Source organism: Strix aluco, chromosome 8 (genome assembly GCF_031877795.1).
Source record: "Strix aluco isolate bStrAlu1 chromosome 8, bStrAlu1.hap1, whole genome shotgun sequence".
NCBI classification, from domain to species: Eukaryota; Metazoa; Chordata; class Aves; order Strigiformes; family Strigidae; genus Strix; species Strix aluco.
Window position 1 is genome coordinate 21652540 of NC_133938.1, and position 15967 is coordinate 21668506.

The 15967-nt window shown below is 36.5% G+C and overlaps 1 protein-coding gene across 1 annotated transcript in view; it reads left to right on the forward strand.

Moving 5' to 3' along the window:
* The window catches only part of LOC141926577 (uncharacterized), an 85693-nt gene that overhangs the window by 60067 nt on the left and 9659 nt on the right, over positions 1-15967 (forward strand). Inside the window, exons 41-62 of the mRNA XM_074832592.1 lie at positions 2182-2223; positions 2326-2364; positions 2763-2804; positions 2907-2945; positions 3265-3306; positions 3409-3447; positions 3846-3887; positions 3990-4028; positions 4159-4203; positions 4662-4703; positions 5649-5687; positions 7259-7297; positions 8012-8050; positions 8312-8350; positions 8785-8823; positions 9566-9595; positions 11012-11053; positions 13243-13281; positions 14033-14071; positions 14351-14389; positions 14767-14805; positions 15159-15197. Coding sequence (XP_074688693.1) covers positions 2182-2223; positions 2326-2364; positions 2763-2804; positions 2907-2945; positions 3265-3306; positions 3409-3447; positions 3846-3887; positions 3990-4028; positions 4159-4203; positions 4662-4703; positions 5649-5687; positions 7259-7297; positions 8012-8050; positions 8312-8350; positions 8785-8823; positions 9566-9595; positions 11012-11053; positions 13243-13281; positions 14033-14071; positions 14351-14389; positions 14767-14805; positions 15159-15197 — 873 coding nt within the window. The remainder of the gene's footprint in view (positions 1-2181; positions 2224-2325; positions 2365-2762; positions 2805-2906; positions 2946-3264; positions 3307-3408; positions 3448-3845; positions 3888-3989; positions 4029-4158; positions 4204-4661; positions 4704-5648; positions 5688-7258; positions 7298-8011; positions 8051-8311; positions 8351-8784; positions 8824-9565; positions 9596-11011; positions 11054-13242; positions 13282-14032; positions 14072-14350; positions 14390-14766; positions 14806-15158; positions 15198-15967) is intronic.

A 15967-nucleotide genomic window follows, 5' to 3' on the forward strand; every position in this document is an offset into this window, starting at 1 on the left:
CAATGAAATGAAAGAATGAGTCCCACTTTAACTGCATAATTACCATCTGGCCACTAACTTTCTGTAACTGTAATCCAGATGCTCTGTCAGTTGACTGTTATGTGCTGATTATTCATTACTTTCAAAAACCAGAGTCAATATGCCCTATAGTAACCACAGAATTTAATTGCATCCAGCTTAGGTGCCTTGTCCTTCTCACTGGTGTGATAAAATATTATGACTAAAATGTCTAAATCTGATAAATATTTCAAAATATAATCTCTTAAACCAATATTTAAACTACTCTTTCCCATAAAGAGAATCACTGCAATTTCATGATCAGTGGCACTGCTTACACTTTTCTCTTAGGCCATGCCTCTGTGCCAGAAAAAAGCCCAAGGAATGCAGTTACATGGGCATTATAGACTAGGTTTATCAGGCTTCTGGCTTCACTTGGCTTTGCCAGGTGAACTTGAATTGTAAAGTCACCTATCTTCTACCTGAAAACCTTTTTTTTGAAGCTTTTATTGAAGCTATATTTACATAAACCCATTTGAATGATGTAATATTTTTTTAGTTTTCAATTTCAACAAGAATCATATTGTGGATTGTTATTTCTGTGAAAAACCATACTGTTTAAACAAACTAATTGTATAAAGAAATTACTGCTTTCTGAATTTAACTGTCATTAACTTTAACATACAGCAATAGTAATTTTGGTCAGGTAAAATACTGCCTCTTTCATATAATTGAGGTTGAGCAGTAATCATGACCTACATGTTTTAAAATATAGACTAGTCTATTAAAATAACTAATATTGAAACTTCATCAAGGGAAAAATTTTATTTGTCTTGTGATTGTAATGCTGTATAAGCGAATCCATTTACAAGGAAAAAGGTGGATGTCTTTATTCAAGTTTTCATTCTAATAGGGCCTTTTTCTTTGCATGCTTAAATTGGTGCAAAAAGAGTCAGTTTTTAATGGCAAGCAACCACAGCTTGACTGGGGGCAGGAGACTGTATTTAGTTGCTATCAAACAATAATTTTCAACATGAAGAAAATAAGACATCTAAATTGGACACTTTAGAAAACCAGTTCGCAGTGCAGATGTGTACCCTTTAATACACAAGAGACTTGTATTTCAGTTTGTGATAGTATCAGCTGATGGAATTAATTTATGATAAGCTAGGTAGCAATAGTCTTGATCTTTGTCTTCACGCAATAGTAAAGTTCAGCAATCTTTGCAAAGGAATAGACTGAATTAAAAATCAGACTTATTTGCATTGTCTGTCCAGGGTCAATCCTCTACATATGGCAGTAGCAGTGCCTAAGATTAGCATGTAAACACACTGGCCAGGATAGACAGCTTCATTCTTCTGAATAAAAAAACCAAGGTATAGGTAGATGTATATGTACAGATAAACCAGCATTCATAAACCTAATGTAAAAGAGACAGTCATCTGCTTTCTTGAAGATTCTTCAGCCCAGGAGGAATATTCCTGAAAAAAACTCGGTTCTAAACTTAAAAGCTATGAGTTACATGAAGGTCTCTTCACACCTGGAAAAGATTATAAATTAAGAGTCAAAGCTATACATAGTTAAACCATCTTTTTTCAAAGGAAACAGTGGGTTTCCTTATGTTGATCCTCTAACTCCTCACACAGTAATTCCACTTTTCATCTAAGCTTCATCTAAAGACAAGAGTTCAGTCTACAAATAGTCTCTGAGGAAGCAGTCTAACCATAGAATAATACTTAGTCTGTTTTGTATATAAAGAGGATGTGACAGTAATAATGGATGTTATGTACTGGTAAATAGTCTTTTCCTTTAAGTGGTGAACTGAAAAATCTGCTGTCCTAAAGCCTGTTTACACTTTGTAAGTTCAGTATTCTGGCAGTTTTAAAAAATACGATCAGGGTCATGTTCATCTATAACAACATAGAGTCTGCCAGGTATGACATACGATTCTGTGATTAGAAAGAGTAAAATGAAAAGTTACTAATTCTTTCAGGTCTTTTAACCTGAACAGAAAAGTACCTGCTAAAGGCTTCCTTATCTCTAACAAAAATAACCAGTGTTCTCTTTTAATGATTGCAGTAATGTCCTTTTTGAAAGCTATATTTTGACAGAATAGAAATTCAGAAATGGACTCACTTAAATGTCTGTTTGCAAGAAAATAGCTAGCTTGTGTTTTCATTTCAGGGAGCCCCAGGTTCTTCACACAGTACATATTCTGGTAACCAGGTAAACATTCAGATAAAATGCCCTATTCAGAAGCTCCGTCTAAAACCTTCCCTGAAGGAGCAGCCAAATATAAACCAGTAACCCATTCTGTCTTCTGCACAGGGAGGGCCTTCCTTCTATCCTGGAGGATCCTATGGACAGGTAGTTGTTTTTCCTCCCTTACCAGGATAGCACAGACTCCTATCATTCTGGTTCCTTCACCCCTGATATTGTGGGTGCCATGACGTGCTACAATTACAGACCTGACAGTTGTCTCTTAGAGGAGAAAACTTAACCCTGATGTAACCTAGTGGTGTGAGGTTTGACAGAGCACCGTACAGAATGGTATCTGCAGTTTCCTTGCAGAATTCAAATTTCAGCAGGCTGAGAAAATTACCACCAGAAGCCTTCTTCCACTTTAACAATATTGGGCTTGATTTTTGTTTAGAAGCATAAAAGTTAGCTCAAAATTGGGAGGAAGGGTGTGAAGTGGGAACCAGATACACTGGTATTTAAATACTCATCTGCAAGAAAATAGCTGGTCTGTGTTTTTCTTTCAGGAAGGCCCAGGTTCTTCCCACAGCTCTTACTCTGGCAACCAGGTAAATATTCTGGTTGCTGTGCTTGCACAGGAACAGTCTAAAAGTCTTCCTTGAGAGAACATTTCAACTACAGATGCGTAAATTTTTGTGTTTTCTGTACAGGGAGGATCTTCCTTCTATCCTGGTGGATCTTATGGACAGGTAAGTGTTCTTCCTCATTTGTAAAGATAAGACAGACTTCTGTTATCTTCATTACTATATTCCACATGTAGTGACTGTTGTGAAATATAACACCCAAAAGTTGAATCAACCATTTGTAACTTACAACATGAATTTTGTCAGAGGAAACGACTAAGTTGTCTTTAAAACTTCCATGGAATGATCTTTCATCCAGCCAAGAAAACTAGTGATAAAAAGTTCCTTGTTCTTTAATAGTATTGGCCTAAAGCGAGAGTCGGGTACATTGCTATTTACACCATCCTATTTGCAAGCAAATAGCTAGTCTGTGTTTTCATTTCAGGGAGCCCCAGGTTCTTCACACAGTACATATTCTGGTAACCAGGTAAACATTCAGATAAAATGCCCTATTCAGAAGCTCCGTCTAAAACCTTCCCTGAAGGAGCAGCCAAATATAAACCAGTAACCCATTCTGTCTTCTGCACAGGGAGGGCCTTCCTTCTATCCTGGAGGATCCTATGGACAGGTAGTTGTTTTTCCTCCCTTACCAGGATAGCACAGACTCCTATCATTCTGGTTCCTTCACCCCTGATATTGTGGGTGCCATGACATGCCACAATTACAGACCTGACAGTTGTCTCTTAGAGGAGAAAACTTAACCCTGATGTAACCTAGTGGTGTGAGGTTTGACAGAGCACCATACAGAATGGTATCTGCAGTTTCCTTGCAGAATTCAAATTTCAGCAGGCTGAGAAAATTACCACCAGAAGCCTTCTTCCACTTTAACAATATTGGGCTTGATTTTTGTTTAGAAGCATAAAAGTCAGCTCAAAATTGGGAGGAAGGGTGTGAAGTGGGAACCAGATACACTGGTATTTAAATACTCATCTGCAAGAAAATAGCTGGTCTGTGTTTTTCTTTTAGGAAGGCCCAGGTTCTTCCCACAGCTCTTACTCTGGCAACCAGGTAAATATTCTGGTTGCTGTGCTTGCACAGGAACAGTCTAAAAGTCTTCCTTGAGAGAACATTTCAACTACAGATGCGTAAATTTTTGTGTTTTCTGTCCAGGGAGGGTCTTCCTTCTATCCTGGTGGATCTTATGGACAGGTAAGTGTTCTTCCTCATTTGTAAAGATAAGACAGACTTCTTTTATTGTTGTTCCTGTACTGCCCTTGAAAGAAGGAAGACTCTTTCATGAGGGAACCAGAATAATAAACTTTTTTTATTTTCTGTACAGGGAGGGTCTTCTGTCTATGACAGCAGCAGTGAATCCTATGATCAGGTAAATACTCTTTTTTTCCCTTTGTATAAAGGGTGCTGAGGGCCAGTACCCTGGCTCCTATATACAGCTGTATTCTGTATTTTGACTCTTACTATATTTTAATGAAGGCTTTTTTTTCTTTGAGGAATGAATTTGCATATATTTTTAACTAAGTAGCCTGAAAGTTTATAGGGGAGTAAAAATTGGGTTGCCTTCAACCATTAAAGCTTTTTCTCCTCCACAATGCTAGCTTTGCATTATCTGCAAGATGAAGGTCTCTTCAAAAGTGGAAATAAAATTTGAGTTAAAAGTATGTTAAATGAGTGTTTTACAGGGACATAACTATGAGTTGCTCAATAGCCATTCTGATAACTAAGAAAAATTCATATTTTTTAAATCTCCCCAGAAGGGGATCCCTATAGCAAGCATCCAAAAAAAAAGTCTGTTTGCAGTATAAGAATAATTTATTTTCTGAACAGGGTGGATCTTCCACATATGGTGGTGCTGGATCTTATGGTCAGGTAAGTATTATTTGTCTTATACATCAAAAGCTTAAGCTTGCTCTGTTGTTTCTTCTGTACACTCACTTTTCAGTTATTTTCAAGTGATGAAAGTTATTTTTATTTCAGTTATTTTTAAGTGATAACCATAGAAATTCCATTTTATCTTTTGTTTCTCTTTACTTTTACTTACCCCTTTACAACTCCAAATGTTTCCATAGTGGAGGGAAAGTGATGCACTATATACACTATCCTGCTAACTGCCACTGTGATTATTCAGTGCTTTAACTACTTCATAGTTTATGCATTACCTCCTTCAGAAGGGAAATATCTTATGCATTTACTTTACACACCTTATGCAGAAGCTGTTGAAAGTCTGTACTATATGCACATACTGTATTTGTGCACATGCACATACTATGTATGTGCACTATATGCACATACTATATTTGAAGTCTGTATTTATTGATGTGAATCTCATTGTGGGATCATTCTGTAGGGACCATCTTATGTTTCATTTAGCAATACATTTTAACAAGCTGAAGTCGTACAGAATTATTTATTAAAAATGATAAGACATATAATCCAGATTGCTTTTTCACAGAAAATTGTGTCGTGTTGCTACTTCTAGTACAGGATCTAGAAAAAAAGCATAGATAATGGGACTTTTTTTAATGTAAAGAATGGTTAATTTTGCAAATCAACTATATAAAATTTTTCCTTACAAAAATGCATGTTTACGGGTGTGTGTGTGTGTGTGCGTGTGTGTGTTTTCTTTAACCTCTTCTGCTTAAGCAACAGGTAACGTTACATATTTTTTCTTTTCTTGCAAATTCCCTAGTTTAGGTAAAATCAGGGATTCTAAGTAGCTGGTTATCTTTATTCTTCTATTTTATATTCTCCACAAGTAAGATCATGTAAGAGTCCTTTTTATATGAAAATACATGTGTTTTCATTATTTTGCAGGATTCACCTTCCATAGGAGGCAATGAAACTAATGACAGTGTAAGCATTGAAGTATATTAATATCAGAATCTACTACTTTTTAAAGTATCTAGGTGCTTACATGGACCCTTACCTTATCTCATCATCTTATCTTCAAGAGCTCCTTTACAGTACACTCTAATAATATGTGTTGTTTAGTAATTTTCTGCAATAACTTCTTTGAGATTATATTTTTTCTATAGATAAAGGAAAATGTGGGTATAAATTATGTCACGTTATTGTGTTATGGTATGATAAGGACTTGGCAAATTAAAATTGCAGTTACAACAGTTCTGATTTGTAACAATCATACTTTTTTGAATCAGTTATTAGAAGTAGCATTTACAAAGGAAGGTCTTTTATTTCACAGTTTCCACTGAAATTCAGTATTAGTGTATGTTCACAGTGTACAAAACAACCAGATAGTTCTTACTTCCAGCAATTTAGTTTGGCTATGTTTTCATTGAGTTAATTTAATACAATAACACTAATTTAACTAGAAGAACAGTATTACCAGTATGTCAGATCAGCCATTCTTGTTCTTAGGGGTTATTTTTTATGATTTATTTCCTTAAGAGTATATTCCATATATGTTTACTATTCTGGACTCCTATAACAATTCCCACAAATTAAGACTTTCAAACTTGATTGCTATTAAAATACAGATTTATTTTAAAATTCAACTTTTCCTTGGGTTTTTTTGATAAAACACATTGGTTTTGACCCTTAATCATTATCTCATTTTATTCTTTTTCTACAACTTCCCATATCAGTATTGCACAGAGTAGTTCCCTCTTTCTATCTCCAGTTCACAGTACATTTCATTTGTGTTTTTCCAATGCCAGACATAAAAGATTCGAGTTCCTTCATCTATATATTGCATAGGAATGGTCTGTTTTCATGCAGTGTGGTGAGAACTACTTGCTTTTCTGTTTAAGAACATGCCTTTTCTCCCAACTAAAGTATATTTCCTATTAATTCTGGTGAAGCTGTTTATAAAACTTTGCAAGTTTAATGTCTTGTTTTCCTGGAGTCTGGAGTAATTGACAGTACTTTAACTGGATTTCTAATAAGTCTGTTTTCCAGTGTCCTGGTTAGTAGGAAATTGTTCTCCACAATTTTTTATAAATTCAGCTGTGCATTTTATCCACAAGTATAGTGTGTCATTAGTTTCTGTATCAAAATCTTCTTGTGATTATTGAGCAAAGCTAAAATATGATACTGCAGAGGGCCCCAAGGCCCTCTGATAGAAAATTAAGGTGTGAAAGAAACTAAGGTATAACAATACTTGTGTGTACCACTGAGGTCTTACAAGAACCAAGACAGTTGTTAGAGTGCTGATGTTTTCCCCTATAGCGTTCTAAGAGGAAATAACATAGATTGAGATGTCATCCCATTCCTTTATTACGTTACATCAGGATTCAGCTTTCCAAATAAAGAAATAAACAGTGAAAGAACTCAAAAGAATGCTGCTTATCCTACAGCCTACATCTTTAATCTTCCTAACAAGCAGTAGTTTTCTATGCCTTCCACCCTTGCTTAGAAAAAAAATAAATATTTGTCATGCAATAACTAAATTTAATATTTTTTAGGATTCTACCTCATCATCTGGCAGCCAGCAGAGTGAACGGGTAAGTACTCCTTCCTGACGTATTGCCAGGGTGTCTGCCCCAGTGCTTGGCAGCTGCTAGCCACATAAATTAGATTTTGTTTGGAAGTTGGTGTGGCAGCTTCCAGTGTGGGATAGAAAGTCCTTAAGCACAGAGGGAATGAGGATATGGCTAAAGTGTTAAAGTACTGCTAGAAATCCTAACTGATGCTGAGGTGTACTCTTGAATCATAAACTCACATTGCAAACATGGTACCACAGTTTACTTGTTCAGGTTCCTGCACTTTTTTACTCATTGCCTGCTGCAAAAGGCTTCAATACCATGATTTGTCCAGCATTTATTTTAAGTGAAATGCTTTGCTTTGTTGTGCTGTATGACTGACTTAGGAGGGCTTTCATTTTCCTGTCAGTTTTACATGGCACCCATTTTATTTATTCTAATGAGAATTAAATGACACAGACTGAGAAATTATTTTGTTGGAGATATAAGAACTCTTCGATCATTGTATCCAAAAGAGTATCTTTCACCAAAAGAGCAGTTATCAACAGGCATAAAGGGGCGTGTTGTGTTTTATACAGAAAGACCTATTTTTTGTTGTTCTTGAACACTCCACGAGAGAAAATTAAGGAATGAGGACAAGCAAGGAGGAGTGTTCAGCTTTCATTCTGATCTTTCCATTCTACAAAAGAAAGAAAGTTTTTATTTTTATCATGTAATTTCAATACATTTTTCCAGGATTTTTATTCCCCAGGAGGCAGCCAGTCAGGTGGACATGTAAGCATCTATTTTATTCATTATTTGCAGTTCCCTTCCAAAATGATTGTTTTATTTAAAAAATATCCTGATGAGTAAATTACCCAATTGTTTATCAGATTTCTCATGACATCCGGCATCGTGTCTTGTGAAACTAAATAGCAACCTGGTTTTAAAAAAAAAAATTTTTAGATTTTAAAAAATGTCTGTATGACTATTCAACATAGTCTTGTTTTCCAGAAGCCATTTTAAACAAAAATAAATTGGATCTACTTTTTGCAGGGATCATCGTCTCAAGGTGGTGGCTACTCCAGTGGACAGGTAAATACTAACTCTTTGTATTTTTGACCTGAAGTATCTGTTATACAAAAGCTTGAGTCCTCATATTGCAATAGAGTGATTTTTTACCTGGGAGCAAGATTCGTTTGGTACTCAAACACCTTATCCTTATATATCTCTGTGTAGTAGTCCAAGTGTAAGCAGAGTGGTCAAAATACAATTCATTTATTAACAGATGTTGTAACACCAGAAAACAAATGTGTTTGGTTTTTTTTCCCCAACATGCATATTTCAAGAAAATATTACCAGATTGTGGGGTTTTTTTATCCTCATTAATCTTTCTATAGATAAAATTGGGTTCTTAACCAGATAGATCTTTTCAAACATAGTTTAGAGACTAAAAGACAATACATTGTAATCAAATATACATGTCAAACTTAAAGAAGATATTTTAAATGAAAACATAACTTTTACAGGGTTCAACTTCTTCAGGAGGCAGCCAGTCTGGTGGACAGGTATGCTTTTCTGTCTCCACACCGTTCAGTTGTGCTAGTGTCAGGCACTCACAAATTACTTTGCATATCTTTCCTTCATAAGAACTGTTTTCCTTCACCACTGTCCTTTTTGCCCAGAGCCTCAGCAACACATTATTTTCTTTTCCCGTGTCATTCAGACATATCCTGCAGGCCAGAGTAGCCAGTAGTAACTGTCTAAATGGCAATTGTATTTGAGCTTCTGTACCTGCTTTGGTGCTAAACATTTTTCTTCTTACACATTTCATGCAGATTGAATGTGGAAAGTGAGACACTGAATGGTTAACCCCTGGCCACCTCTGATAGTTTTATCAGAGTAGAAATCACTGTTTTCTGTAACAGCTGTAGCATGAAAGAGGAATACCTCTCTAAGGGAAAAAAAATTGCTTTTGGTAGTACTACTCAGAATTTTTTACCCATCCTTTTGGTGAGTAAGGTTTTTAAGGTAAAAATTGTAGATAACAAATTTGAAGATAACAAAATTAGAAGTTTTTTGCCCCATCAGAGCAACAAGTGCAGGAATAGTTGCATAGGATGAAGAGAACAAAAAATAGACTAATTTCTAGAAGTTGAGGACTTGGGCAGTTACAAATGTAACCTTAACAGTTATGAATGTGACAGGCTTGCATACCAGTGATGGTAGAAGTAGTAATCTGAGTTGTAACTGGAGTCCCTTTCAGTTCTGTGCCCTTGTTATTTTAAATATTTTCTGCATACTTTACAGGGTGGATGTGACTGTTCTGGGGGAAGTTCTGTAAGTGTTACTTTTTCATTATACATTTTCTTTTACTAAATTATTTAACTGGAAAATTATCTGTGGTCCTACTTATTTCTAATTTATTTATTTGAATGTACTCTTAATTTTATATTCATTGTTCCTTCGATGACTGACATATTACTGACACAGTTGGAGTTATGTCTCATTATGCCAAGATGAAAAGTTCAGAATCATAGAATCATTTAAGTTGGAAAAGACCTTTAAAATCATCAAGTCCAACCGTAAACCTAACACTGCCAAGTCCACCACTAAACCATGTCCCTAAGTGCCACATCTGGAGGTCTTTTAAATACCTACAGGGATGGTGACTCAACCGCTTCCCTGGGCAGTGTGTTCCAGTGCTTGATAATCCTCTCAGTGAAGAAATTTTTCCTAATCTCCAGTCTAAACCTCCCACGGTGCAACTTGTGGACATTTCCTTTCATCCTATCACTTGTTACCTGGGAGAAGAGACTGACACCCACCTTGCTACAACCTCCTTTCAGGTAGCTGTAGAGAGCGATGAGGTCTCCCCTGAGCCTCCTTTTCTCTAGGCTTAATGACTCCTGTTCCCTCAGCTGCTCCTCATAAGACTTGTGCTCTAGACCCTTCACCACCTTCGTTGCCCTTCTTTGGACACGGTCGAGTAATTCAGTGTCCTTTTTGTAGTGAGGGGCCCAAAACTGAACACAGTATTTGAGGTGTGGCCTCATCAGTGCCGAGTACAGGGCGACAAACACTTCATTAGTCCTGTTGACCACACTATTTCTGATACAAGCCAGGAACCCCTTTTCTCTGATCAGTGACTTTCAGTTACCATACAGTGTTTGCAGAGGTGTGTATCTCTTCTCAAAAAAAAAAAAAAAAAAAATCTTGCATTAAATGCAGAATTAATTGACAAAAGACTTATCATGAAGGGAAGGTAAAATAATATCAAGTCTACAAAACTGCCAACCATAAAAAATTTTCTCAGAAATCAATATTTACCAAATTAAAAAAAAACCAAACAAACTGAGCCACTTCTCATTTTTGCGTTTAAGTCCATATGGAATTATTTAAAGACTCTGAAATAGGATAATACATGCTTTCCAAAGCAAATCATATGTGGTCAATCAACATGTAGTATGCAAAGGACATTTCTGCACCATGGGTAGTGTTCTTATTTTCTAGGCAATGAGTCATGGGTAGATACAAAACGATACTTTGTGATTTACCATCTTCCAGGCAGAAAAAGACTATTTACTATCTTGACAAATTAAGAAAAGTGAAATGTAAGTGTAATTTCATTTCAGACTGTGATATTCTTCCTTTAAAATACCATAGAACAGGCATTCTAAGGTTTCATTTCATTTTTAGTTTATGATCAAAGACAAAGGCTAATTTTTCAATTTTTTTTTTTTTCCCCATTTATAGGGTGGATCCCCTACCTTAGTCAGAAGTGATTCCTCTGCAAATGTAAGCAATGTTCATCAGCTTTTAAGTGTGACCTGTGTTTGTTTTGTCAAGATAGTGGCTAGAGAGGTTAAAAAGATCAGTACCTAATAGAAGTCATACACTTGTGAAAATAGCCTACCTTAGTTACAATTAAAAATACACACAGAACATTCATGCAGCACTCATAGTTTCTCTTTCCATTTGAAATAGTATTCATTCAAATAGAAGTCTCTGAATGAAGAATGTTGTTTGACACAAATGCAGTACATAACAATGTAAATATTTACTTCAGGAGTTAGTTCCATTGGCTTCTTTGGAATTATGTCAAAATATCCGCTAAGGACATGAGTTTATGTGTTTGTATTCCTCTTAGATCATTTCCTGCAAGAAAGGTTAGTATTCATAGGTCAGTAATTTAATGATGCTAGCCCTCTCATATGGATAAGAACTCTTTTGCAGTAGAGACCCGTTTACAGCAATCCCAAGAGAAGTTCTATTCATTGTATATAGCAAGTCATGCAGTGTATGTCACCAGAGCTCTGTATGTGCTGCACTAAAGGGAGAAAAAACATTTGGGTCTTCTTGTATCTAGCACAGAACTCTGTGGCATTCTTACCAGACTGCTGATATAAAGCTGGCTTGGACACAGCTACATAAATGTACCATTCAACAATTAATATTACATGATAAATAGGACTGGTCTTGTGCTCCTTTTTAGGAAGGAGGAATGTGTATATATCTACAGTCAGGAAAATATTCTTACCCACCTGTGTTCTACATCCCTCATATTATTGATGTTGGGATTTGTTTCCTTTGAAACTTCCAATTGGGATTGATTTTTTTGTTTTTTACTGACTTGGGCATCTTTGGACTGCAGTTTGAAATGAGGGATTGTGTATAAAGATTGAGGGAACATAGTGGTTGGGTCTGCATTGACAAGTACTGCAAACTGCTGGGACTGTTTCACAATCTGTGCTGATGAACTGATGTCCACACTATACACATTTCAGGAAGGGTTTGCTCTGGTCTGGTCCAATGGACCAAAAGTCCATTTACTACCTGAATGCATTAAGTGTGCCCCTAGAGAGCACACTACAATTTAGTTTAATCTGAAAAGCATCAAATTAATTCACTCCGAGACCACTCCATGGTGCAAAACAAACTACAGTGAGTGGGGACTATCAGAAGTTTTGTCTCAAAGACACACTCCTGATCTGTACTTTAATGTGTAGGTGCACCCAGTACCTCAGCATGGGAGAATGGCTTTTGCATACTGATAGATGCTTAACATTCCCTCACTACAAAAAGGACATTGAATCACTTGAGCATGTCCAGAGAAGGGCAACGAAGCTGGTGAAGGGTCTGGAGCACATGTCGTACGAGGAGCGGCTGAGGGAACTGGGGGTGTTTAGTCTGGAGAAGAGGAGGCTGAGGGGAGACCTCATCGCCCTCTACAACTACCTGAAAGGAGGCTGCAGAGAGCTGGGGATGAGCCTCTTTAACCAAGTAATGAGCGATAGGACAAGAGGTAATGGCCTCAAAATGCGCCAGGGAAGGTTTAGACTGGATATTAGGAAGCATTTCTTTACAGAACGAGTTGTTAGGCGTTGGAATGGGCTGCCCAGGGAGGTGATGGAGTCCCCATCCCTGGAGGTGTTCAAGAGTAAAGTTGACTTAGCGCTGAGGGATATGGTGTAGTTGGGAACTGTCAGTGTTAGGTTAATGATTGGACTGGATGATCTTCAAGTTCTTTTCCAACCTAGACGATTCTGTGATTATATACTAAACACAAAACTGTTTCATTTCTTTATGAGCTTAGCAGATCTTGTGGAAGCTTGGAGTGCTCAAAAGCTCTGTAGTACTCTGCAAGAATGACTATTAAAAGCTCTTTGTGGGAATGTCATTCTTCAGTATGCTGATTTTAAACAGAAAGAAATAAGATCAGTCAGATCCTTTGAAGTGAAATAACTGGTATTTCCTTTCTGAAAAGGCTCTGGAGGCAGCCATTCTGGTGGACAGGTACACACTAAAGTTTAGATGTATTAACAAAGAAGGAAAGGCTAGATTTTAGATTTTGAGTGGATTTTAAACCCAAGCAAAAAAGTTTAAAATAGCAATTTAATACACAGCTGTCCTTCAAGAAGTTTTGCTTTAAAATAGTCCTGTTAGAGAAAAATAACTGGTTTCTTTTTTTTTTTTTCCCTTCCCAGGGCTCATCATCTTCTGGAGGCAGCCAGTACAGCAGCCAAGTAAGCACTCACTCCAAAAGGAGAGCCAGCCAGCTTGCCACTTCTGAAAATGATGGTTATTCATGAACTCAATTAAATTCAGTTTTCATATGGGAGCTATGTTTAAAGAGCAAAAACTCAGTAAATTAAATTAATCATTGAGATTATTATGTCCTAAAAGTTATACACTATGGCTTTTTTAGCAAAAAGTGCCCTTGTTTTTGTGAAACTTGCATAATGAAGCTCACACAAAAAATAGGTGTGGGGAAAGAATGAATCAAAATGTAGCATTTTTGATTCCTTAGGGATCTAATTCCACTAAGAAGAAAACCAAATCCAATTCCCCCTCTTTAAACAGACCTCTTGTTGTATGAGGTTTCAGTAAACTTGCTTAGTTTGGTTTTCAGAGTCCTGTTAGGTAGCTAATCTTTTACTGCTAACTTTGGCCCAGGATTCAGCTTTACAAATAATGAAATGCCATTCTCCAGAAATGAGCGGAGAAAAAACTAGAAAGAATGTTCCTTTAACCTTCCCAACGAGTCACACAAACAAAGCAGTAGGGTTTTTTGCCTTCCACCCTTGCTTAGGAACTCGGATATTTCCAGAAGTTACCTTGTAAGGCTTGAACACTAGTTATTAAAGCATATCGAAAGTTCTGCTCACCTGCCTTCACTCTTACCTTGCTCTCTTACTCCTATTGTCCTGGGAGAGCTAGGTCTTGATTTAAGGAAATCCTACAGCAGGTAATTCACTTACTTTGTATTCTTTACAGAATTCATATTCCTCTGGAGCTAGCCAGTATGGTGGACAGGTAAGCTCTTACTTTTAATATATTATTTGATATATTTGTTTTACCATTATTTGACTCAAGTAAAGGATTATCCAGATAGCTATCTTATTTTAATATTTCAAGAAACTTCTTAGTGATCTATTCTCTGAAGTAAGATTGTGAATTCAAGGAAGACAAAAATACAGAGTTTATTCTGGGAAGATTACAAACAAACAGTCAAATAACAAAATACAGATGTCTTTGCTGCTCATCTCCCTGAATTAGATATTCAGAAATAACTGATCTTCAATATTTTTCCAGGGGTCATCTTCTTATGGAGGCAGCCATTACGGTGGACAAGTAAGCATTAATAGTCCCCACTTTTGTAGTTTTGACCTATGCAAACTTGTAGTTATTCATTGTCTACCCAGCTGTCTACCTTAGCTTTATTTACCTTAGTCTAAAATCTTCTCAGTAAATCTTTCTCTGTAGTGATCTGGTGCTACTGTGACTAAACAAAACAAGTTCAGATTAAGACCATTATTTAAGGCTAAGAAAAAATAGAATGTGAAATACATTGTTGACTCCTGAAATTTGTAGGACTAGAGGTCATGTATTTCTGAAATAAATTAGTATTTCATGAAGCTGACCAAAATTCTTAAAAGCCTTGTGAAATGATTCTATAATTCTATTAAATTGGTGTAAAGAAGTTTGTTTCCTTTTTTGTTCACATTCAGGGTTCACCTTCCTCAGGAGGCAGCCAGTATGGTGGACAGGTGAGAATTCTTCCCTTGTAGTGTTTACTACTTTATCCAAGAGTCTTGGTAGTTTTCTGTGTAAAAGAACATTTTAAGGAGATTGGGATTTTTTTATGTATTATTTAATTTGTTGCTAGGTATATAGTAGTTATAAATGTATGTGATACAAAAACACAGGAGAGTTTTTAGGAGATGTAATTTCTGATGCATCATGGTGAATTCAGATGAGTCTCACTCCTTTTTGCACGGTCTGATTCAGTCCACTCACAGTTTTGCACTGAAAGAAATTAGGTACCTCTCCTTCATATGGAGCATGGTTTAAAGGAGTACTATGACATGGATATAGAGATCATTTAATTCTTTTTGTTCAGGGTTCACCTTCTTCAGGAGGCAGCCAGTATGGAGGACAGGTGAGAAATTCTTCCTGTGTAGTCCTTATCCTAACACCCAGCTTCTACATCAAAACTTGGTACTTTTACTAATATTTTGAGTAAACTCTGTTAATCTGGTAATAGATGATCAGGTATCTAAATATGTATGATCTGAAACAATACAAAAACTAAGAAAGGCTGGTACTTCCATTGTATCACAGTAAATGCAGTTCTGGCCTTGTTCTACCCTCTGACCTGCCCTCTTCATTCTGGACCCATTTTCCTTCTGCTGCTGTCATGGTCTCTTAGCTCTAACAGTAAGGAAGGGCTGGAAGCAGATTGCATTCCTCCTCTACTTCAACCTATGGAATACCTCATTTCCTTTAGCAAAATGCAGTAACAGAGAGGTAGTATGTCTTGGGAGAGGAATAGGGGAGAGGGTCAGGAGTTTTTAAGAGGTGTTCCACACTCTTGTGAAATGAAAGATGATGGATAGGGTTCTTAGTGCTGCCTAGTGGTATAGCCTTTAATATGGAGTGAAATTCTCAACACGCTTGTCCTTGGCCTCTGAAAACATTTATTGTCAGATTTATTGGAGAGGGAATTAAAGAGATTTTTCAGTCCAAATACAGTCTCCTGAAACTAGATATATAATCCTAATAGCTCATGATCAGTATTATGGAAGATTCGTATGTTACAGACCATCCCTAAGTTGCATAGAACATATAAAGGAATAGGTTGAGTTTTTATCTTTCTGTAACCTTTCACTGTACAATAGAGAAGTGTAATAGTCTTTCTTTCAAAAACCC